Source organism: Merops nubicus, unplaced genomic scaffold, assembly GCF_000691845.1.
Source record: "Merops nubicus isolate BGI_N331 unplaced genomic scaffold, ASM69184v1 scaffold15599, whole genome shotgun sequence".
Classification (NCBI taxonomy): Eukaryota; Metazoa; Chordata; class Aves; order Coraciiformes; family Meropidae; genus Merops; species Merops nubicus.
Genome location: NW_008633199.1, coordinates 93,513 through 119,177, shown reverse-complemented (window position 1 = coordinate 119,177; position 25,665 = coordinate 93,513). Strand labels below are relative to the sequence as shown.

General features: G+C 37.3%; 1 protein-coding gene across 1 annotated transcript in view; it reads right to left on the bottom strand.

Moving 5' to 3' along the window:
- Positions 1-25,665, bottom strand: part of SYN2 (synapsin II) — a gene marked incomplete at its 5' end in the record, with an annotated part of 110,894 nt that overhangs the window by 12,324 nt on the left and 72,905 nt on the right. The window contains 2 exons of the mRNA XM_008948187.1: positions 10,365-10,514; positions 22,885-22,987. Of these exons, the coding sequence (XP_008946435.1) occupies positions 10,365-10,514; positions 22,885-22,987 (253 nt within the window). The remainder of the gene's footprint in view (positions 1-10,364; positions 10,515-22,884; positions 22,988-25,665) is intronic.

Sequence of the window (25,665 nt, the reverse complement as noted above, 5' to 3'; positions counted from 1 at the left end):
GGATAGCTTGTTGAAGGTAGATGGTCCCCTTCCAGAGCCTATCCACAACTCTGATGGACAAGGATGCAGTCTGATTTTGTTGCAGCTCTTGCTTCAAGAAGCCAGGTTTCAACTTCTGGTTTTGCAAAGGGAACATTAAAAGCAAACAGTTGCTCAGCAGCTTTCAGGCAGTTCTTTCCAGCAAAAAAATTGCTTCCCATAGACAGGGAAAGAATGCAGGCTGACGTGATAGGAGAGAGCTCCCCCTGTGTGCTAAAGCAGCTGAGACTAACGTGTGTTTATACACGTTTGTACCAGAGAAAGAGATCTGTAAGATCGATGGGTGGGCACATGAGTGTGGTAGAAAAGATCTAGAAGACTGCCCAGTTCCTGGGAAGTTAAACCTCTGTACTCCTTTCTCAGTGTATGTAGATATCTTCACACACATAGAAGATAAGGTACCCATTGGGGTTTGATAGTGTCAAAATCCTGTGCTGTTTGAAGTTGTATAGAAGGTTTTGACCCTTGAACCCAAGGACTTTATGTACTCTAGGTGACCCTGCTCTGGCAGGGGGGTTGGACTAGATGATCTTTCGAGGTCCCTTCCGACCCCTATGATTCTATGATTCTATGACTTTGACCCTGGTTGACACTGCAGTGTATCTGCTCCTCCAGTCTTAAAAAAAAGAAAAAGCAGTTTGTTTTGTTTTGTTTTGCTTTGCTTTTAAATATGGGATGGCAAGTGACTCTTGCATGAACAGGAAAAGATTAAGATCTGAGGTCTTCATCTTGAGCCACAAAGATCCATCATTACTGGACCCATTCAGAATTGCAGGTTATCATTTGAAACAAGAGAGTCTGGAATAAAGATGATGGAACTAACTCAACTCCAGTCTTATAACTCACGTTTAATCTTAATTTTACTGTATCAGTTTGCAGAACAGTGGAGTGGGAGGAGTCGTATAAAGCAGTAGTGCATCAAGTGAAAGAATTGAGGTCTCCCCAAAGAACAGAAAAGGTCTAGTGTATGAACCGAGCTGTAAGACCTCTACATCAATGGTTGCATGTACTTCTCTTCTTGCTTCTCCTGGTGCAGCAAAAATGCACAGCCACCCAGAGGAGGTATTGGTGGTTGGTCTGAACTCTGACCAGCTTCCTGAGTCTCTCCCAGGAGTTGAGAGATACTGGAGAATGATATATAAGCAGCTGAGGACAAGCTTGCTCTGCTGGCTTCTAGCCAGATGGAGCACAGAGCCACTACCACATTACTGTCTGACATAGTGGGAGGGGGAGATTGCTTCTTTTTTGCTATGGACAAATAAAGAATATTTGAAAGTGAGCTGCTCTGTTTTGGATTTTTCCATCATTTCTCTTTGTGCTTATCCTCGCTTAAAAATTTTAATGCATATTTTGCACATGGTCCGTATTCAAAATAAACCATGGCACTGACTGCTGGGGAGAGGGGCATAATCCTTGCAAGTTAAACATGGAGTAAAGCCAAACAGCTTTGATTAACAGGTTATGATTTAAAGGTCAGAGAAATCAAATAAAAAAGTCAAGTGGAGACAGAGAATGATAACAAGAAAAGTAGAGGGGAAACACCCACCACAGTGGGGAAAGGAAAGGAGACCAAGGACAAGCCTCCAAAAAAAAGATATTTCTATTAAGTTCAGCTTAAATAAATGAAATTAGAGAGTAAAAATAGATGAAAAATAAGATAAATTAAAAAATCAGAAGGATGTTATATGATAGTAATTATAGCACTAAGACAAAAGAGAGAGATCTAAGATTCTCCTTTTCTATATCTGTGTGGCAGCGATTGCCTGTTCCATAGCAACTGAAATACTGTTTTCCTTGGTTGAATCTTGAAAAAGCTGAGTTTTGTTCTATTATAGAATAAGGACATTTTTTGAAGTCTCCCCAAAAATGCCTGTGGGACAAAAGAGTGATTTCTCACAGAAGTCTCCTAAGAACATATAGGCTCCTCTACAGAGGTGGGCTTATGGTTACTTAAAAGCTAGATGTTCTCTTTGTTCTTGAGGGCAGTCCAATGGAGTTTCAGGCTTCTCAAAAGATAGTATCTGCTTCTTCCAATACAATTGGCAGAATGTGAAATGATCAGAAGATCATCTGGCAGAAGATAATAAAAATGTTAACAAAAGCATAATTTTGTGGTGTGAATGAAGACAAAAATAGTATTGTTGTTTCGCTTAAAATAAAGGGGAAAGTATCTATTAACTACTAACAGTTGTGGTTTTCAATTTTACCTAGTATTTTGTTGCCTCCTGTGTTATGAAATGATTAGCACTAAGGCTAAAGCACTATATCCCACAGACAATGTAAGTCATCGTAATCATCCTGGTCCTGAAGGTTGACTCTGTCCAGTTGCCTCTGGGGCTTTTTCCTTTGGGCTTCTCTTCTCTTAGAACTTTTGTGAGCAACTCTTTCTCTTACCAAGTTTTGCTTGGCTTCTCTGCAGGGATCATGTATTTTTCCAGGTACAGTGCTGGTGATAAGCATTCAATACAGAGTATTTGTAAATTTTAAAAATAAAAAATCAGCCCACATCCTGAAAGCTTTTATTTCATTAAGACAAATTTCTGTTGATGCCAGTAGAAATTTTTATGAAATAATTCAAAATCTCTAATATTTGCCCCTTAGTATATTTTCTCTTGCACTCTAAACATCATCAGATTCCTTACAAAAGGGCACTGTAATGACACAGTTGTGTAGTTCTTGGCACATTATTTCAAAACAAGCTAAGAAAGATAAGCACTTATTAGTGTTCTGATTTAATCATCATCATTCAATAGCTCCATTCGCAGCTAACAACCACTATCACTAACAGCCAAGACATTTATCACTAGCAAATATCCAGCAAGGTATTTACCTGTTACTTCTGATCACCAGTGAGACTAAATAAGCAACAGAATTGAGCAATACATAGCTACCTCCCTTAGTAATTACTCCATCTAGTGTTCCAGTGCTATTTTAAAACAGGTTATCTTAACTTCCAAGATCAATGTGTCACTAAAATCTCTGTTCAACGTTTGTATGTTGTGTCCCACTGTTTTTTAATTACTGTCAATATTAAAAATTTCTGGACTTATTTTCCTGCGTGAACTTTGGTTTTAATATATTACAATACCTGAATGTCAAGCTCAAATGCTTAAAATAAATCAAGCTTTGTGTAATGAAACAGTGACTGTTTAAAATATGTAGACATCCTTCAGGCAGCCGCTAAAGTCTGAGTCTCTGCTTTTGGCACTTATATAAAGTATTTGCCCTGAACAGGTGACAAACAAAACTCAAAGACAAACAAAACATCCTTGGTGTAGTAAACCGTATGCCATCATTTTATACATGTGATAAATAAACTTGAGTGTTGTAAATTTAGCTGCAATGCTTCAAATGTGGCCTTTTGCCAGGATGTGGTGAGCTCAGTTCCACACCTATTTGTTTTCTTCTGCTTTTCTTAATTCCATACATTTGGGTTAGGGTTTAAAAGGGTAACAGCTGTTTTCCTTATATTTTTGCAAACATAAAATACTTAAAAGGTTAAAAAACCCTCTTTGCTTAAAATGCTCTTTGAAATATACACTCCTCTTCCAAATATACATAGCTAAACATTGTGTGTATATTTATATATACATACACATTAAGGCAGCATATTAAAATATATTCCTTAATAATAATGAAAATAGGTGAAATAGATACATTATAATAACAATATACGGAATTTTTTAATATGGAGCACTTAGTATTTATAAAATGATAAAAGAATTTCTTCTTTAATGTGATATGCTTCTGTAATACGATGTAATACTAAATAATCCACAACTCTCCAAATCAGTTCTCCCCCAAGAAAAGAAGCCACAAGATGTCGCTAGGATTCAAAAAAACCAGAAATCCTTGCAGTGAAAGAGGTTTTGGCCTTTGACTTCCATAGCCTTTAAAAGGTAACATGCTTCATGTTCTGTGACATATACATGTCCCAGCAACATTTCTCAGTGTTCCCTTTGATGACAATGTTTTAGATACCCTGACAATAATTTTAGGAAGGGATCTTGCTGCTGCCCAATTTTCCTTTAAGTCACAACAATAACTCAGTAAGCATTTTAATATGAAAAGTAATTTGCTTATTAGGGACTACAATTTAAAAGAACTTTTAGGCAGATGGAGACAGTGAACTTGGTAAAGAATAACTGCTTAGCTTTTGGCTTAGTCATTGATGGCTGTCAAAGTGCCTATAAAGTTTCTGAGGTAAACAATGAACAGAAAATCCCTCATTGGTTGCTAATGTAGACTACAGAATATGCTAGATTAGTACCTACCCAGACATACTACTTGCTTGCTGACAAGCTCTGTTTATACCAAGTAACCTGATGTAAGAATTTGGAAAGGTAAACAAATCAAGTGGCAAATAGTAAAAACCTGGCCAGACTTTTTCCAGGGTCTCTGTGCTCCCTTGGCCTGAGGGCCTGATTTGCCCCGATTGGGCCAATCTCTTGAGTACATGCAGGGTCTGGGCTTCCACCAGATCTTATGCCATAAATCTGGATCCATGGGCTTTATGGTGATACGATGCCATAGCTGCCACTTATCCCCTATTTAAATGTCTTCCTAAGAGAAAGAAATACAGCTATGGTTCTATGGGTCACCAGATCATTTTGCAGCCTTCTTAAGGCAAGCTGTTCCTAAATTACTCATGCTGCCTGTTAGTATAGATCTAATTACATCAGGGAGTGATTTTCTTTGCATCAGGTCAGCAGGATTCTCAGATAACACTGTAACCCTGTATTTACCCTCATTCACGAAGAACGATTTAGTGTGGTCTTTCAATTTGTTTATTTGTTAGGCAGTCTTTCCTTCCAGACAAGGAAGAAAAACATGTTTCTGCAACTAAGTGCTGATGGACTGTGATAGAAAGAAAACTCTTGGTGGTGATGTTGATTGGTGGTATGACTGTGGCCTGGCTGATGAATGCAGATTTAGTGTTAGGGGTCTGAAGGATGACGCAAACCTACACGTCATGGCCTGTTCATCTTCCCCTAATCAATGGTTACACTTCAGGTGAGCTTCTACGAGAGAGTGCAACGCAGAATGTCACGTAGAGATTAGGTCCACACCTCAAATTTTGTGCAGAGAAGTTTCCATCTCCTAATAAGCAGACTAACACCAAGTTCTAGATTCCCATATAACTCTGTGATGGGATCCTTCCCCATTAAGTGTGTTCTGCTTCAGTGAAGATCAAACCAAGTAACTGTATTGTCTGGCCAAGACAAGCTTTTTTTGTCTAAAAGCTTCAGTGATTTGGAGCAAACTGCTGCTCACCATAAGTAGTCTGCTTTAAAAAAAGAAATTCCAACAGGTGGAATGTAATAGATCTGTGACTACTCTTACGGAAGTCCAAGAATAGGTAATTTGGTAACGGTTTGCTTCTCGCTATGGAGGTAATACTTTTTTTTATTTATACTATGTTCACATTTGATTCATTTTTCTCTCTGAATATAGAAAAATGAAACTACAGAAAACTGCTTGGCTCAAGTCAGTATAAAGGGTCAGGGAATGAAGAATGAGTAAGATAAAGAGGAAAATAGGAAAAATTGGAATAAATCCAAGCAGATCTCTAAATAGCTGCAGATATCCCAATGAAGGCTCCTTGACCCCAGTTTCTATGGAACTTAATGTAACTGTACTGAACTTCCCTGTGGGTGAAGAGTGAAGAAGGTATTAAAATATTTTAGAAATGAAAATGAAATATTCAGTTTCTGTTAGCCTAGTCTCAGAATAATTACTGTCCCCTTTACTCCTGCATAGTTTATTGGTTTATTACTGGTGTGCTACTCCTTTCTGTTAAACTGAACTGAGCCAGGACATGGCTGGGAACGCTGTGCTCTTTGTGATGTGATGCTATTATGGGTATTATTTCTCTGGTGCACAATTTCTTCCTTCCACTAAGGATAATGGATTCCTTGTTCTTTTGTGGATAATGGAACATGGTTTTAACAGAGCTGGACTGAAAGAACATGTTCCTAATACGATTTTCCTTAGCTTCAGCTGCTAATACAACTGTAAACATTTACATTTTATGTTAACACTCATGCCCAATGTAATATTCTACACAGAACTGAGTTCATCACAATTCATATCATGACTTGATATGCAGCTTTGAACAGATGTTTTACTATTACTGTTTTATATACAAATGTTGCTACAGACACAAGCATAAACCAGCCTGCACTCAGCAACCACCTGCAGAGCTTTGCAAATCCAGACAGCAGAAGTTTCAGCAGTGATTTTTCCTATCAACAGATGGAAACAGAGATAAGTGATTCCACTGGCTAGAACATTTCACTGGGTAGTTTAACCTACTGGTTTGGTTTTTAGGAAAGATATGAAGTAGGCTTCTCAAAGGATCTGTCAGAAGTGTTCAAAGAGGTTACAAAAGGTGGAAATTTAGATTTCCATCATTTTATTGGCTGGAAGTGGAGCAGGTTTGTCTCATGGAAAACTTCCGTTAAAATCATACTCCTAAATACAGTTCTAGTATATATTTTTATCATGGTTGTAAGTAAAACAAGCTGTTGTGGTTTTAAATTAAATAAAAAACACTTCATTTTTGGAAAGAATTGTATCAGAGAGAACATCTCTGAGTCCAGGGTCTCCTGCTTTTCTTTGTAGTGGGAAGACTCACAAAGTAGCTGGTAAGAGCAAAACTGGCAAGCTTTGAATCCTGTAAACAAGGATACTTTTTATCTCAATACAGCAGTAAACTGTAGCCTGGGACCTCAAGAGAAAAGCATTAGACCCAGCTTGTTGGCTGCAGCAAGAGTTAGGTGGCATGAGGAGCAACACACAGAGCTGCAAACTGGAGCTTTTCTCCATCACAGATTCTCTAACATTCAGTGTACCACTAGAACTTGCTAGAGAGCTTGTGCAACTCTTTATAGATAAATAAATACATATGTAATATAAAAATATATATTTAAATAGTCTCACTATATCAGATATCTCAGATTATAGATTTAATAGGTTTAAGAATCACAGGATCTGCAGCTCTGAGTTTTCAACACAAGCAAGACATTTATATGAGGTCCCTGCCTTTGGAATTTGCTCCTTCTGGCACTCTGACAGAGAGAATTTTGTTGGCCATCAGAACATACTGCAAGGCCAATCATTTCCATCAAGATTTGGCTGTACAGCTCTAAACAAAGGCTTATTTTCCTAATTATTGATTTGTTTTCTGATGGATAGCTAATTGGAATAGTATTGACCATTGAAGACGTTTATAAATTGAAACATTCTTTTATGTACGATGCACCCAGTGCCACAGAGGTGAGTAGGTTAAAAATAATCTTTAAAAACCCATGCAGATAATAAGGGAATTCAAAATATGGGACATCTATAGCTGTACCATTGACTGTAAACTGTTCATTTGAAAGCATCAGTAGCAAAACACACAAATTACTCTTTGATATTTATACTGTTTTGGTTTCTAAGACCACACATACAAACGCACATAGTTGATTTGGCATAGATTACTGCCTTTGCATTTTCTGTGATTTATAGAAATATGCAGTATCCCCACACCCTGCAAATGAATTACCTGTATTTCTCAAGAATAGGAAATAATTTCTCAGATTAGAAAAGAAGACCGTTCAAGATGAAAGAGATGGTTTGTTTTAACACACTGATTACATTTTTAGTTAATTTTTAACTACATATGAGGATCTGTTTGAAACACTACAGATCTGTTTCATGATCTTCCCTTAAGGCTGGGAAGATTAATGGGTATTTTGCAAATAGTAACTTCTGTAGAAATTCAGATCTTTGTCCTAAACTGGTGGATAATACAAGGCAAATCTTTAAGGAAGCAGAGTCTGATTAACCAAAAGAAAGCTAATAAATATTGCAAATAATCTCAAGGGATATTCCTGTTCTGGGTCAGCTGAAATCCATAATTTAAGGGCAGGATAAAGAAAAGAAGATTAACATTGAATAACATCCTGTAGTCATTAGCAAAGGCTAAATTCTTCACTAAACTAAACTAAGTAGAAATCTAACTGAAGTTCATCAGCTAGCCAGCAAATACTAGCTTCGGATTCATCCAAAACTTGTTGAAGAGGAAAAATACCTTTTCACAGGCATGATGAATGACAGCAATGACTGAGGAATTCAGTAACTTTCTTAAAATATTCCTGGTGTCCTATTTTCATTCTGGACTTACACAGGCAGTTTGTCTTTGGAAATGAGTAAAAACTTTATTTGCATACAACAGATAACCAGTTTCTTTGGATGATGCCAGTAACTGTAAACATTCCTCCTCCCTTGTCCTCTTTAAAATCCAGAGAAACATGCCTATCCAAGACCTTACATTTTTATTTCCCTAAAATGTGAAATAGCAAATGCCTTAGATGGCCGTGAATCTATTAATGTTGTAATAATATCTATTAAACTTTTAAACTTTGATTTATGCTGATTTGTATGCTCTGGGCAACTCTAAATTCGATTCTGTTTCATTTGAATATATGGCTAATTTACTAATCCTAAAAGAAACTGTATTTTGGCATAAGGTGATTTATTTTTTTCCCCGTCCTTGTCTTTCTTTTTCAGTGCCCTTTACAATGGACTTAAGTCATGTTTGATGGAAACTTCTCCATTGTATGTGGTTCTGTGGTTGAAACAATTTTGTGCTTAGTTTCAAGTGGCTGTAATATAAATAGAAGCCACACCACTTTCTTATGTGGGATGGTGTATTTTTATAACTTAAAGCCTGATGATATATTTGAAGAACAAATTAGTCACTCTGCCTCAAGAACTAGTCTGTCTGAGGTATGCCACAAAATTGTTTTCAAATTGTTTACCTGCTGTGGAGCCTACTGGGAGTAAAAATAGATTCTTGATTTAGGCTTGGTAATTCCTGTATTACAGTTTGGGTTATTCTGTTGCTTAACTGATTACCACGGAGCTGTGCTGGTACAGAGCACCAGTACAGTCCTTAATAGTTTATGTCAGCATGTATTGTCATGGTTGATTCCTTCAGTAGACTAGAATTACCTGGAAGTTGTAACTGATCATGCTGCTCTTGATCACATTTGCCTAGCTATGAAGATCTAAAAGATGCTCTTTAGCATTTATACAGCACTTTTCAACAGAGTGATAGAATTGTAGAATGGTTTGGGTTACAACAGACATTTAGGTCTGATTAGATCATCTAATCTGGCTCCTCCGGCCATAGGCAGGGACATCTTTCACGAGACCTGGTTGATTAAAGCCCCATACAACCTGACCTTGAACACTTCCAGTGGTGGGGCATCCACAGCTTCTCTGGACAAGCTGTTCTAGTGTCTTACTAATCTCATAGTAAAGAATTTCTTCCTTATATCCAATCTAAATTTACCCTCTTTCAGGTTAAAGCCACTACCCTTTGCCCTGTCACTGCAGGTCTTGATAAGATGTCTTTCTCCATCTTTATTATAAGCTCCTTTTAAGTACTGAAAGGCCACAATAATGTCTCCCCAGGATCTAGTACAGACCCTTGAGGGACACCACTTGTTACTGGTTTCCATTTGAACATTGAGCTGTTGGCCATAACTCTGGATGCAGCATCAAGCCAATTCCACATCCACCTAATAGTCCACCTACTAAGCTGCTATCTCTCCAATTTAACAAAACTTTTACATTCTTAGAGCCTTTTACAAAAATACTACAGTCTCAGGAGTTATTTAAAGGGTCAGTAATACAATCTTCACATTTTGTAAGCACGGAAATGGAAACACAAAGATGATTTCCAAAGGCTGAAAGCCAGCTGGTAGCAAGGCTGGGCAGAATTCTGCTTTCCCACACTTTAACTATCAAGACATGTAAGACAAAATAAGTGAAATGCATCTATCTGCAACCTTTGACACACGTTTTCCAGTATACCAACAACATTTCAAGAATTTCCTAGATTTGTGAGGTATTTTGGTGAATTGCAGCACACAAAAATGTTTTTCATCTAATGAATTTCCCACAAGAACAACAAGAACTATTGTCCTAGTATTCTTTCCGACATCCTCAGGGCAAAGATTGTCTGTGACAGTGCTTCTTATTATTCCACAATATTTTAGACAGATGTAACTGAAAGGAAACAACACCTGGTAATTCACTGAATGCACTGTTAACAGTTTATTGTTAGAACCATACTAACACTTGCACGTCTCAATTACACCTGGAGGTAATCTCATTAAAATATGAAAAATCCATAAAACTTGTTGGTAAGTTCTTGATTCCTTGCAGTTCAGGGTATGCCTGTTTAGTTTTCCAGCCAAATTATTTGAGAAAAATTCTGAGCTTAGAAGTATAGAATAAGATTCTCTATTTTGCAAAGAGAAGCTTCCTACCTGAGGCTGCTGAGTGGCAGTGGGTCTCTGAGGAGATGGTATAGGAGTTTTGGACAACATTTGGTTCATTTTGCTTACAACTAGCTCAGTTATGTGTTGCCTGTCTTCAGTCTGGTGCTCACCAATCAGAGGCATTGCACAGTCCATGACCTGTAAAAGAAAACAATATATCAGCTATTGATATGGCACCAAAGTAAACTTATTCCACATCCGTATAGAATGCCAGGTCATCTCTTTACTCTTTTTTAACAGAAGTCAAACAAGATCTGTAAAAACAGTGTATGTTATATTAGAAAAGATAAAAAAAAAAGTCCAAGTGCACAATATGGGTCAGCAGAGCAAGAGACCAGCAACTTTACAACATCATCCTTCCTCAATCTTCAAGGAATACACAAGTTCAGTGTCATACCAGGGAGCACACACTCCGAAGAATATGACCTCTACGGGAAGAACAGAGTGGACACAGAAAATGAGATTTCTTTGGGTATTCAGTGGTCTGTCAAAAATCTGAACTAACTGTCTGAGCTTCTAAGCTACATTTCTGAAGTTTTTTCTCCCTTATGTGTTCTTGTGGCTGATAGCATGTCCATGGGCTGAATTAGAACATAGAAATGCAAACTCAGTCTTCAGCTTCCAAGCTATTTGTTTGATTTCTGCTAGGGAAGACTGGATCCTTACTGATTGGTGAAAAAATTTAAATAAGACCTGCTTATTACTCATATCCTCTTTGAAAGGTAGTGTGGCTGCAGACCAGCTGATGCCAAAAGGAAGTCAGAATTTCTAGAGACAGCAGGATATTAAAGATGCAAATAAAAATGTGCACATTTCCATTTTAAATGTGGCAGGTTATTGGTGGATTCAGTCACTTCAGTGGGTTATCAGCATTTATTTCTATGGAATATTTATTTGTGCATCTACTTCTGGTGCATCTGTGTTTGTTTCAAGAGAACCAGAAGCGTAACATAATAACCCGAACTATTATTCACAATGGCATTGAACATTCTTATTTCATCAACAAAAGGATTTAATTCACTTTTGAGAACCTGCAATCCTTTTTCAATGTGTGTCAAGGTTATTCAGAAACTGGTGAAGGGATGTCATCTGCAGCCCTGCATTCAGGCATTTCTCACAGGCATGGATCACAAGTGACTATAATACAAATAGTGTTAATAATTAGTAAGAGGCCATCAGGGGTAAACCAGACTCCAATATCAGCAATATACTGGATGGATGTTGTTATATCTGATCCAGGTAGAGTCTTTGTACAAAATGAGGTGTGTTCATCTAACTTTCAGTATGTAAGAAGCTGTCCAGCTGCCAAAACCACAAGATTTCTCACACATGCAGGCAAATCCTGTAGTAGACACAATAATAAGCTGTGCTGGTAAGAGAGAAGGTGGTGATGGGTGAAGAAGGGAAGAATCACTGGTAAGGGATCCTTATGGGTTTTGCACAACTGCAGAGGGATCAGTGAATTTTATGAATGTTTTAGGTCTTTCAAAAGTGTACCTCCCTGTATCTCTTTGGCTTCTGAGGTTTCTTCTCTGCTGCAGGTACATGGAAGAACAATGAAAAGAGTGCTGGAAGAATCTTGCTGCCACAGGCAACTGAAAGTGCTAATTGCCAGAGAAACACCTCAAACATCCCTCACTCCTCTCCAATCTCTAGCAGAAGGACTAGAATGAGAGCTCTGCTCTTGGAAGGCAGGGCTATTTTGGCTAGAGGTTCATTCCTGTCTCCTCAGGTGGGCATTCTGCTGCAGGTCATTGCCTTGAGGTATTTTTGTTACCCAGTTACCCAGCTTGGGGAGTTGAAGGGAATATACTGAAATTTTGTACTAAGATCTGATTCTGCAAGCATTTACAAGGTGGAGGAATTTTGTTTCCTGTAGGCGTGCCACAGGGATCAGACTGAAGAACATGAAGCTAGTGCATCTGCATTGCATGGATCCTTCCTGAGGTGGAAAGGATATAATGGGAGCAAGAAAACTCCTCTCAATCCATCAACCTACACTGAATACTTTATCTCTTTTATAAACAAAGAGCACAGCTTTACCTTCCTTTTGGATATTCAAAGTGCTCCTAGGAACACACAAATTGGGCATTTAAAGAGACATTTGGATAAAAAGGACAAACGTGTTCATTACAACATCTTTTATCTTGCACAGTATTTGGGAATGAGCTGCATTGTAAATAATACTACCTAAGCTTGAGATCTCTCAGAATATGGTAAGTGCTGTAGAAATTTGTACTGAGGCTGACAAAGGCTATTTTGTTCTAATGAGATGAGTTCCAAGCCCCAAAGCATTTACACTATTCTCATATTTGCTCATTTACAAGAGACACTGGCATTGTGTATCGGCAACAAAAATGTTGGCAACACTTCTGGGATTTTCAGATGCAGGATGTCTCATCTTCACAGACAAAAGGCTTTGAAATAACCCCTAAGTAAACAATGAAATAATAACTGAAGTCCAGAGCAAATGTTTCCTACAAAATGACATGTTTTTCCGCTCTTAGGCCACATCAACAGTAGTGAAGAAGTGCTTAATAATTCCACAGAAAGTTTCATCCTTTTTAAATGTATATTTAAGTGGAACATAACCAATGTTTTTAATTAATTGAGAGAAAAGTACCAAACCAATACAAGTCGATACTTCTGAATAGGTAAGATGTAGTCTTGCTGGTTGTGTGGTTCTTGAAATACAAAATTTTGTGGATTTACTTTAGTATTAATTTCCACTGAGCTACTGCTATTTCTTAAAACTATTGTAATGCTTAAAGATCTTCTTCGTTTTATCATGAGCTTTTTCTTGCAAGAGCAATAATGCCTGTAGGAAGGCGGCAACCACGTGTACCAGATACTTTGGCCAGGACTTTAAAGCGTTAATAATGACTGAATAGTAGAGTAACTTGATGTCATGACGTGAATGACTTTGGATGTTTGTTTGTCCACTGCAAAACATCTGATTTTCAGAGAGGGAGTTATGTCTGTGGTCTATAAATCTGCTCCCCTTGAAGGCAGGCAATAAGGACAGTTATTTTTGAAAATATACTATCAGGTGTATATAAACCCCCCTCTTACCAAGCAACAGAAGCAACAGTTACATGTTTCACAAGTGTACAAAGAAAACTTCACTTCGTTCACCATCCACTTACATTAAAAAAAGTTATTTGGAAAGACTGTGAAGCAAATTGAATAAAATAAGGTCCTGACAAAGGATTAGACAGGATTAAGAGCTGGAGGACTGGATTCTGACTAAATTTCTATTTTTAAATACTTCTATAACTGCAAGCTTACACACAAACTTTCTGTAGGAGATATTACCATGTTGTTTACCAGAACACATGGGAAAAATGTAATTCTACAGCTAAGGATAAAAAAGGAAGCCTTGAGGTGTTGCTCAAAACTTCAGCAGAGATCTTACATTTTTTGAAGACAGCATTTTCAAGCACAGCTGCCTTATTCGGATATTGAGGCAGATTCAAACCCATATGGCATTAAAAACCATAACCATTTGCCCCGGACAATCTTTTGTCACTTGGACAAGTTTTGATGTTGTTAAAAATCCTTTTATTGTTGCCATAGTTGAACACATATTGTTGGCCAAAGACATGGTGAACCTAACACTGACCAAGTACTGAGTTGGATGCCAAGTCCTGAATGATGGTAAGCTACAAAGCGTTCTGGTGCTTTACTGAAGTACAAAGATAGCAGCCAAAGTGGTAAAAAGAGAAAATCAGCCATCAGATTTTCAAGAAAACCACTGATCCCAAAGTGTAATGTCACTATATAGCTGAGTAAAAGATTACGATGGCTTAAATGTGGTTTAATTACAGGACATTTATCAGTTTAATAACTGATGGGACTTGAGAGGCAGTGTGGGTGGGTAAAAGTCATAGGTGACAGGAGGCTGATGGGGCTCTTACCATTGGCATTGCGGAGAGGGAATGGCTACAGAGCCCAGAGCACAGCATTTACACCCAGAGAGGGAGATATGTCTATGGTCTGGGCATGTGGCCGCTAAGAAGAGGTTGGGGTTTGTTGTCTTTTGTTTCTTGGAGAGAATGCAGTGTATTTGCCTTCCTAGTAAAATAATGAATGGCAGTTATCAGAAATCAGTGATATTTTATATCAATGCATCTTAAGAATTAAAAGTATTTTGGGTAACACTAAGTGTTTTAAAACCTATGGGTGACTAACAGAAATGTCATGCTGGCATTTCCCCCACTTTAGAGGCCTTGACAAAGTTTAAACACTTGCAAAGTATCCTGTTTATAAATAGTCAATTTAGGGCCTGTACTAGTTTTAAAATGTCATTTAAAACCAGACAGGGCTTTTTTTCCCAGTACTTAGTTCATCTGTTTAAAATAATAGGAGTTTCCCACTATGAGGATTTCATAGAAAAAAAAAAAAAACAAACGTGTCATTTATAAAATCAAATACGTTACTTCTGCAGATGCCAGTAGAAACATGGGTCACTGAATTACAGTCACCTGATTCATATTGTTTCTATCTTTCATTTATATGCATTTCGGTAACCAATTCTATGGGATTAATTTCTCTTCTCACCCAGAAAACCTATTCAGAAATGCTTTTATCTTTGTATTAAACTGTAAGAGACTGACTGTGTCTACTAGCTGTAGTAACAGAAACTACAGCAGCATGTTTAAGGCAACACAGTATGGTGACAAAATAAAGCACTGACCTTTTTGTGATACAACCTTCTACTGACTGAGTCTGTGTCCTCTGCTGCTAGTGTGGATAAGACAAACATTGAAATTTGGGCTGCAAGACTGAGATTGGCAAGGAAGAGAAGAGAAACGTTGTTTAACTCTGATGTATAGGAAAGGAAATGGGATGGAATGAATCAAGGAGCCAGGGCAATTATAAGATACCAGTAATTGCAAAGGGGTCATCATGTCTGAAGCAGAAACTACTCTGACTTCCATTGCCCAGACATAGTTCTCAATTATATCATACCTTTACTATCAAAAGATTAAGAATCATTGAATCACAGAATGTTTTGCGTTGGAAAGGACCTTAAAAGGTCATTTAGTCCAACCCCCATTAAGAAAGATCTCTTACTTAGAGCTTTTTGAAGACCCAGCCCAAATGGTGGTGGGAAAGAGAGTTGTGGAGTTTAAAGGGAGGTCAAAGGCAAAGAACTGTGTTTACAGTGGAAGAAAAAGGTGTTTGTCAGGATGCTGAAAATACAAGAGGAATATGAAGGAACAGAGAGAGGGCTTGCCAGTCAGAAGTGCCCAAGAACTGTCACAGAACGATGACATATGGAAAAGATCTGTGAATTACAGGAGAAACTATGATAACTAGTAAGCACAGAGGAAAGAGGAATTAATTTCATTGCACGTCAGGGTAATTTTGAAGGTCCATGCTTCAGAGTGTGAGGTCTGAGAACCAACATTTGCTTTGGTGTGTGAATAAGAGAAGCTGGATTGTGTTACTGCTATGTTACGCATGTGTTATTCTTTGGTGTTGGTTTTGTGGGACTTGGATGTCTCCAGTTGCGGTGAACATTTTGACTGTAAAGGCAGAGGCCGACACAGATTTAAATTTAAGGGCTCTAAGTATGGGGAAAGTAATTGACATTAAGGAAAACTAATAGTTTGAGGAGGCCACTCAAGACTGAATGGGACGTAAGAAGAGATGGTGTTTTTTCTGAGAAGTGAAGGAGTGACTGGATATGAAGTCATCATGGGGCTTTCCCTGATGTCTCTACAGCAGATGCAGGAATAATTTGTAATTGGAAGTGTAACCACACCTGAGAAGTGGGGATAGCACAGCAGAAAATCAGTGGTGAGTGCTAGGAAATTTTTACAGCCCCTCCTGTTGTGGGTGAATAACAACATCTGCTGAAAAAGTAAGAACAGCTGGGAAAGTGAATCAAGCATTCCTAGATGAAGGATCCAGTGTCTACAGATGAATTTATATGGTCTTGTTTTAATCTGGAATGAAAACCAAGCAAATGAGTCTACATCCAATCAAAATCATGGGATGAAGCTGAATTTGTGTTGCAAACTCGTGCAAATGTAGTAGATCAAAAAACAGTGTAAAACCATGTAGAAAATGCAGTGAACATGTCTGATAACTCAAGCACTTTGAAGAAAATATGTGAAAGAGATTAGCTTAATCTATAAAACGAAATTTAAATTAATATCACAATGAATTTTACTTGTATTCACCCCACTATTAATGAAGTACAGGTCATTATGAACAAAAGAAAACATTAAGATGGTCACATACAAGAAGTGTTACTGTTGCTAGTGTAAAATTAAACGAGCTAAAGGTATTTTGACAATAGATGCAGTAAAAATAAATATTAAGTGAAAAAATATTATAAGTCAATAATTATTCTTAGGATGAAAATGAAAATATTAATGTTATTCATGCCAGTCAATAATTATTGCTCTGTTCAAAAGAAAAGTAGTGTCCTAGCAAAATAAATTTGCCCCCTTCATTAACTATGTCACTAGATACACTTAATTTACTTTTCTGTCTAAAAGAACAGCTGGTATTTCTGAAATGGTGCCTGGAATATTTCAGCAGATTAAATCTATTACTTCCAAAAGCTGATAAGAGGCCCAGAGGAGTTCATTGAATAAACTGATTTTTTCCTGTCACACGAAGCCTACAAATCAAGGAATATATTAATGAATCCAGCTCAAATGCATCAGAAACATGGAAAAAATCTTAATTAAAAAGTTTGGGCTCTTCTAGAATTGTATCTTCTTAGCCATTTCTTATTAAGTTACATTAAGTCCTATTAGGAAATGTAGGAAAGCTACTTGTTTTGGAAATATGAACCTTTACAGACAGATGTTGTCTTAATTATAAATTAGTTGTATCACCAAAAGAGTAGACTCCTAATTGTTCAAAATTTCTTGTATCACATCACAAATGATGAGAGTTCTGACCTTATCAACTATTACAGGTGGATTTAATTCCCTTACAAAATTCAACAGAGGATATTCCTCAATGGATGGAAAGCCACTTAAGTGTGTAAAAAAGTCATGGCCATTATTTTTTGCCACATTTTTTTTTTGTATGTGGAAATAGAGTGTCAGAGGCTTAGCCTTATTAAACTTGTGCCACTGTCAGTAAGGTAGTTCTGTCTGAATTTTAAATTCAATGTATTTCCTAGAAAGCACAACTTTAAGTAAAATCGCACACAAATACTGCACAAGGCACAGTTTTCTCCTGCCTTTGATATTTTCTCTGATATATTGCTTCATATATTTAGCCAATAGTTTTCAGGACACTGAATATGGGAATATGGAAGTTTGTACAAGACAGCACTTGCTGCTGGTGCTGTATCACTACACCTGACACAGTATATGCTCCCTGGAGTTGGTGGCATATTTCCTAGTAGTTGGACAGATTGCAGCACCTTCAGTTTCTTAGTTTTGTCTACTTACAGCTTACAGCAGCTGAAAATATTCTTTATGAAATCCAAACAGTTTGCATCTTTCTAGGATATAAATCACTTGGGAGCTCATTTTAATAAAGCTTAGAGTAAAAAAAAAAACCAAGGAGAAATAAGACACCTGCAGCAACCACCCACCCATTCAATTTTGAGCAAAATTTGGAACACTGCCTCCGAGGCTACTTTAAAGGATTCTGTTACATTTGTTCTCTTTTACTGCATTCATCATCAGGATATGAGCTTTTGTTTAGTTTCCCAGAGGTTTGGTTTTCCAAGAATGAATCATGAAAGATAATATTCAGTGGAGTCAGAGACATGAGCAACGCTCAAATATCTGTTCCTTCTAGTATTAAAACTACAGAAGTATTAATTTGAAAAAGGGAGAGATTAAAAGTCCGTTCATGTGAGAAGTTAAAGTTTATTGGGCCTTAATTTGATGTCTTATTAACAATAATTGCTGAGACAGTTAAAAAGCTATGTTGCAATGATGTATTAATAAAATTACTGTTTCTACAGCTTGTTTTTGGCATGATGATGTTTGGTAGCTGAGAATTCCAACTCAGGAGAAAAGAGCAGACCCTAAATTAATAGTTAAGATTGTTACACAGAATGATAACTTGGCCTTCCTCCTGATCAACCAGATAATCATTCCTTTCAGCTAAGTGATTCTTTAATTAGTTCATTGCTCCCTAGTAGGAGTTTGGAGATAGTTCTTTGGAGAATAGAAGTCAAAGATATGAAGAACCACCAGGTTCTTCTAGAGAAGGTAACTTCTTCCAGGGAACAACCTTTTGAAAACAATGTTCTTTTAAAAGTCAAATTTATCTCTGATACCACCCATTTAAGGAAACCGTAGAGACTGTAGCTCTTGTAGCTTCACAGAAAAACAGAGGTTCTATTGTGTTTGAATAATATGACTTCAATATTTTGTCATTCCTGTCTTCAGACAAGTTTGGCTAGATTTTTTTGAGTTTTTTTTTAAGGCATAAATGGACACCCTTCAAAATTCCCTTGTAGCATTCATAGCAGTGTCACAAGATGAATGGTACACCAAAATGTATCCTTTTTATAATATTTGGGAAATAACAGTATTACTGGCTTCAAGTTGTTCAAATAACTAGAAATCTAGTGTGGCTATGGAAATATGAAGATACTGATGTGCAAACTAGCACTGGAGAAATGACCCAGATCTATAAAAGGCACCCAAATCTAGCACTCAAAGCTATAAAATGTGAGAAGCTGTACTTACACTGCATGTTCTTGGATTTTTATTACACTGAGACCTACTTGGTCAAAGGAATATACACATCCCATGAAGGAGACATCTAGAAGAAGCTAACAGTAATAAAGAACTGTGTACTTCTTTATTTCATAACAAGGCTCACGTAAGCAGAAATTAAGTGTCTAGAACTACACCTCAGTGTCACTAAAAAACCTTAACTTTGTTTTCTTTCTTTTTAATTCTCTAATCCTTTCACATTATTCCTGAACAGTCATTACTCTATGTACACAGCAAGCATGCTTTGCATAGTAGGGATGGCTGTGAGACTTTAAAATAAGAATAAGTTATTTAAAACCTCTCATCCCTTTAATCAAATACATACAGAAGCAAAACTATTAGGGAAATTAAAATAGAAAAAAAAAAAACAAACCCTGCATTTACCCTTCTTGAAGAAGTGGGGCATGACAACTGCATCTAACATTAAGAACCAACACGTTCTTACCTGCAACATAAGCGTACTGTACTAGATCACAGATAAAGAATCACTCTATAGTGGTGTTTTTAAAGAAGTACAGCTAGAATATTAGATTCAGGAGACAGAATGTCACACTGATTCTCTAATATCAGCCACTGGTACAATTTGTTGCTCCATGGTTTTGGGGAACAAAAGAAAGCAGAATGTTAAATCAAGGAATGACAAAATGACCATCACAAAGCAGTTGAATGGCTACAGCACTAAAATAACAAAATTACTGGTATAGGATAAAAAAGGAAACGACAATATGAAATTAATTAAAAAACATCCAGAAATAGTAATAGAAAAAGTCACTTACATGTTATGCTTTCTGACATTAGTTTAGAACAGATTTTTGTGAGCAGATGAGTTGTTACATGCAATATTTAAACACTGTGGGTATTTTAAAACTAACATCTGTATTATGTACAACTTGTTGAATACTTTTGTCAAAATGTGTACTAGGTACTAAATAGTTATTACTATAAAACACTTCTCTCCCAAACGTATTAAAGAAAACCCCCAGAAGTTAATTTCTGTGTGGAACACTGAGTATATGAAGGATACTTTAGTAGAATTCTACCTTAATTCACATTCTGATGGAAGCTAGATGACATGTAAGTATGTTTTACTACTGGTGGTTACACTGGTTCAATATTAAAACTAAAGAATCTGGAAGAACATATCTGCATGTGTTATTTCATACATTAGGAAGTTTGTATGCTTCTTGTCAGATTATATCTTCAGAATTAAAGTGTCAGTAACACAGAAACATTTTGTTTTGTAGGAGGTGTCCCAGTCACCATGCAAACATGAGAGTTTTAGTATGGGACTGGAACTGGAGTGCAAACCCAATACGTACAGACTCATGGTCCTGCTTGGCTGCTGGTTCTTGATTTCAGCACAGACATGCTAGCTTTAATAACACAGTTATTGTCCCATGTTGAAAGGATAAAAAAGGAAAAAAATTTCCTGTACTGGTACAGACAGTCTTCTCTTCATTGTATCAGAGAATTATAGTGCAATAACTGTTAAAATTACAGTGTAATAACTGTTGATGTAAGCTGGATTTTTAGTAGCAAATGATGTTTTGCAGATGTTCTGTTGGATGTGAACTTTGCAAACAATTCTACATTTCAATGTCTTATCCAGATTCTAAATACTCTTGCTGATGAGCTTCACCATCTTCCAAACAATTCAGCTGATTCTATGGAACAGAAAGAATTCTCACACTTATCTCCACTATTTCATTTAACTGCGACCGTCATTATGTACACTACTTAAAACACTCTGTAAACCCCATTCCTGAGGTATCCTGCAGTTCTCAGAATTCTGTTTCCTTGAAAGTATGACTGTATCTGGCACGGAAAACCAGGAGATTTGCTCAGAAGCAGGATTGGGGTACTCTGTTAATCCATTATATAATTCGCACTGGCTACTTAATTTTAAAAAAACCTGCTCCCTCTTCTCCTCCTACCCACCAGACCTCCCAGGCCTGATGCAGGCATTACCCTGTGTACCTGACTTCAGCAGCAGCTCATGATGCTTTTTGTCTTCACTCAAAAATTTGAAAAACTGTGCAATATTAAAAATGTGGAGATGGCTGAATGAAAACGAAGTGATTTTAGTCTGACAGGAATGTGCTCACTGAAAAATGCAACTGTTAAAGGAGACAACCTTCACTTCCCTTGGAAGCAGAAAAGGTCTGACTATGTTAGTAGAAAAAGAGCAGGATAAAAAGAATGTAGGGAATAAAAAAGATCAATAGGAGGGACTAAGGAGTGTGGGTTGATGCCAATCATTTCCCAGACTAACTTTAGCTAATGTGTGTAAGAAACATCATCATTTTAAGTCTGAAACATCTAGCTATTATAAGAGTATACTTGTCAAATGCAATTCTACTCCAGTTTTGTACCTTTTTGCATGCAATCTTTCAGTTTTTAGCTACTATCTTAAGAGGTAAGATAATAAAAGTCTTATGTCAAAATCTTGTGTCTTAAAATAATCCACATTTCTTTATTTTCAATTTTGGGGTCAAAATTTATTGGATTAAGGCCAGCCAAATCAGTGTGAACTATCTTGTATCATAAAAAGTTAGAGCAATCTGCTTTCAGAAAGAGTAAAATACTTTTTCCCCCCGGCTTCTTTCAAATCTCATTCAGATGTCATTGGGTGAAGCATTACAGATTTCACAGGGACATCAGGGTGTGGCAGAAGAGAAGGACAGCATTGTATGAAGGAGCCACAGAGGAGGTTTAGTGTGGAACCCTAAATTTTATGCTGCAGTGGGTTTTGATACTATATGACACAGTAAGTTCTGATTTGGCCAGGCAGACTAAGGAAAAAGGTTTTCTTGAAATCTTCCTCAGCATCTCAGGTAGTAGCAATTAATTCTGTTTGTTTTGCTGAAGGTTTAATGCTGCAAGCTGCTCAGTCCTTTAAATTGCTCTTGATTCATCTGGGAATTATTAACAGTTGCAATAGTGATAAATAAATTTGCGAAAATATACAGAGCTGTTTAACACTGTGACGAAAAGATTTTTACTTCTACCAAGATTTTCTGCTATAAATGGATACAAACAACTAGAAAATACCAAGCCATAATCTCCAATTACCCTCCTAGTTTAGAAAAAATACTCCGAGTTTTGCTTTGGCAAATATCAACCTCTTTTGGAGCAGGGAGATTCTGAAGATCCTTGCCTATCTCCGGAATACAATTCTAAGAACACAGAAGATGCTGAAGAAATCCTGAATTGTGTGATAGGGAAGTGATGATCTCTTGTTTTACAGTTGGACGAAGTTATATTTACCCATAATAAACTTAAGGCAAATGAGTAACCTAAACTTTTCAACAGAAAAGTTTCTACAGCAGAAACTTGTGATTCATGAGGAATCAGATCTTCAAGGTAACATTAAGGCTAGAAAAAAGTAAAGTTGTTTCCACTTCATACTTAATTTCCCTTTCCATGTAAAGGTGTAATTTTGCTGGGGTTCCCATGGGATAGCGCTATCTATAAACCTTCCAGGAAAAACTGGTAAGCCTGCTCAGGAAAGAAATCATGAGGGTTGGGAAAATGTGACATCCACATTTGGTTTTGTTTTGTAGTTTGTGTACATTTCCTCAAACACTAAAAGACATTACCATATATATAGTTACATTTTCCAGCAAGTGTTGCCACTAACTTGGGCATGTGGCTTTGTATTATGATTTAAACACTGTTCAAAAATACACAGCCTTTCCTGAAACACAAGTAAGCCAACATGTAATAATCAGAAATGTTCTTGACTTGGCTGTTTGTAATATATAAAAGCATATATCGAAAAGAGTGGGATTGCTTACCTCAAAAATATAATCTCTTCCATCCTTCCCATGTACGGCTTTAACAGCACAGATGTCCAAGCCACCAAATATTTCAGAACAGGTGTCAACCCAAAGCTTGTACCTGTTTCATAAAAATAAGTTTTTCTGTGAGAACCTCATCAGGCTCTTGTTTTTCTATAGACTTAACCTAGTAATTGTATTTTATACACTGCTTGCTCTAAATTTGGAATTTTCACTATATTGTTGGTTTTGCTGAACTGGCATTTCCCAGAGTAGCAGCTTGGAGATACCAGCCTGATGACTCTACCTTTCCCAGTAGAGTCCAGAAAAGCTGCGGCTCTGAACTAGTATTATGCTGGATTCTGTTCCAGTTTCTATTGGTCCACACATATGCCTGCTCTAAACTGTGAGTAACCTGAAGATAAGATACACTGGGACACAAACAGCATTTAGCTGCACCCCACCCTGCAGCTCCAGTGCCATCATGCTCGCACAGCTCGCTTGCTGTGGCTGTACTTCATCTTGGATCTCCACAGAAGGGGAATTCAGCATCTGACCAGGTTTCGTGGCTTTGGTGATGCCAAGGGATGTTAGAAAGTAAGGAACAGGGCTTCTGTGTTCCTGTGTGATAATCCTCTTGCCTGTTACGCTTGACAGCGTACTTAATTATGGATGGGTTTTATTCTTTTATCAGGAAAACTAGAATGAGTCTCTGTCTTAAATGATGGACCCAGCTGTATTCCAGAGTAGCAATGACAACTTCATATGTCCATCACCGAACAAGGCAAAAGAAAAACCAAGACAAAACAACCCTTAAGATGATGCAAGTGAAACAGGCCTATGACACTATGTAAAATCTATGTAGCATGCAGACAAGGATAACACTCTTCACACAGGCTTACAGACAACTGCAGCAAAATTCACTTGAATTTCACGGTAAGAAACACAGACTGAGGAACATTCTATGTGCATTCGAATTTGACTTATTTTCCTTGCATGACGAGCTTTATCCGTCTGATGAATAGAGAGATTACCTGACTAACAAGGGAATGAAGTGGGAGCTTACGAGAAAAAGAGTGAGGCAATTCCTGTGATCAAGTATCGAGCTGGAAGTGACATAACAGGGAGGCAGAACCCTTTGCTGCAAGCGTTCTGAGGTGATGTAAGCAGTGTGTGTTTGCCCAACAGCAAGGACTGACTCATAAGACACAAACTGGCATTGAGAATGCTCATTAACTCATAGCATAGCTGTGCACGGCCACCAGGAAATGATGCTAAGATCTTAAAAGTTTATCCAGGCAGATATCAGCCCCACCAACATGTTTTGCTCAAAACCCTACAGTTTCAAAGCAGCCATTTATCAACATATTTTTTTCCTCTTTTGCTGGCTAGCATTTAAGTATAAATGAGAGCTATTTCCTTTTACAGACCCTTTCTATTTCCTTTTACAGACCCTTTCCTGATCCAGCCTTCGAGCCACAATGATAGATTGGCCACATCATAGTATTTTCCATTGCAAAAATACTGATGTAATACACATAGCATTTGACTCCACTGTAGGATCAAAGGAAACTCGTTGCTGGGCTGAGAGTCCTATTCATGTATAAATAACTACAGTAATAGTATCCCTTCCAAGTCAACCTATTAAATCATATTCTTTGTATTTTCTCATATCGTCTGTTCCAGTGGAAAGCTTTCTCTTTTCAGCAGAATACAAAGAAATTGACACAACTGCTTGCAAAAATCCTGATAGTAGCATTTTAGCAATGAAAATAATATTTTTTTCCTGTGAGAAACATGTTTTTTTATCCAAAACGAGAGTATTTTTGGATGCTTGACAATTTCAACATCTGTAGATGCACTGACTCACTGGACGGCTTGCATGCACTTGCTTATAAATAACTTTTTTTTTCCTGTAAAATACCAACATGTATTTTAGAAAGTCACAAGGAGAGCAAAACTTGCCTTTAACAGTAAATATTTAGACTTTGTATTAAAAAAATAAGACATTTTCTTTAAAACACTGAAACATCATTCAGATCTATGGAATTATTTTTAATAGTCTATCTTCTGCGAACAAACACAGAGCTGAAAAACTATAGTTACATTTGGAAAGAGATGTCTTGGATGGACTAGCCTGTAGTGTTTTAAACCCAAGGCTTGCACAGTAGGTTTGACAACAGGTCACAGTTCTGTTTTCCCAGAGCCAATATAGTGTGCAGCAGCCTCAGTACTGACAGATAATAAAGTCGCTCAGGCATCTGACATGAAATATCTGGTGTGCCAGACAAGGTGTGCACAATCAGCACAGGTCTCTATTCTTCTGGTCCTACCTGAACCCTGAAACAGAGGGGTCAATAAGAATGTGGAACCTTGAAACATACTCATTTTCTGCTCTACCACGGTCCCTTACTGTGCCACATTCTTCTTTCTTCTCTACGTTTCTAGACTAAGATTTGTATTCAGTCAACAACGTCAACTCAGGCAATGCTTTCAAAACACGTCTTCCTAATTCATGAGCTGTACTATAAATGAAAGGCACATGCACCAGATTCGATGGCTTTTGGTACAGTAGTTTGTTAAACCACTTCAACTCTTCAGAAAATTTCCATTTCCTCTCTTTTCCTTGCTCTGTGTAGTGCAGTTCAGTGGGTCATCAAACAAAAAGCAGGACTACGTGACACCTCCCCCCCTTTCTGCACCCATCTTCTCTATGCTTTTGTCTTCATCAGAATAAAAGAAGTTTTGCTTTGTTGGCTAGCTTTTTTTTTTTTTTTTTAAATGGGAAAATATCTATTA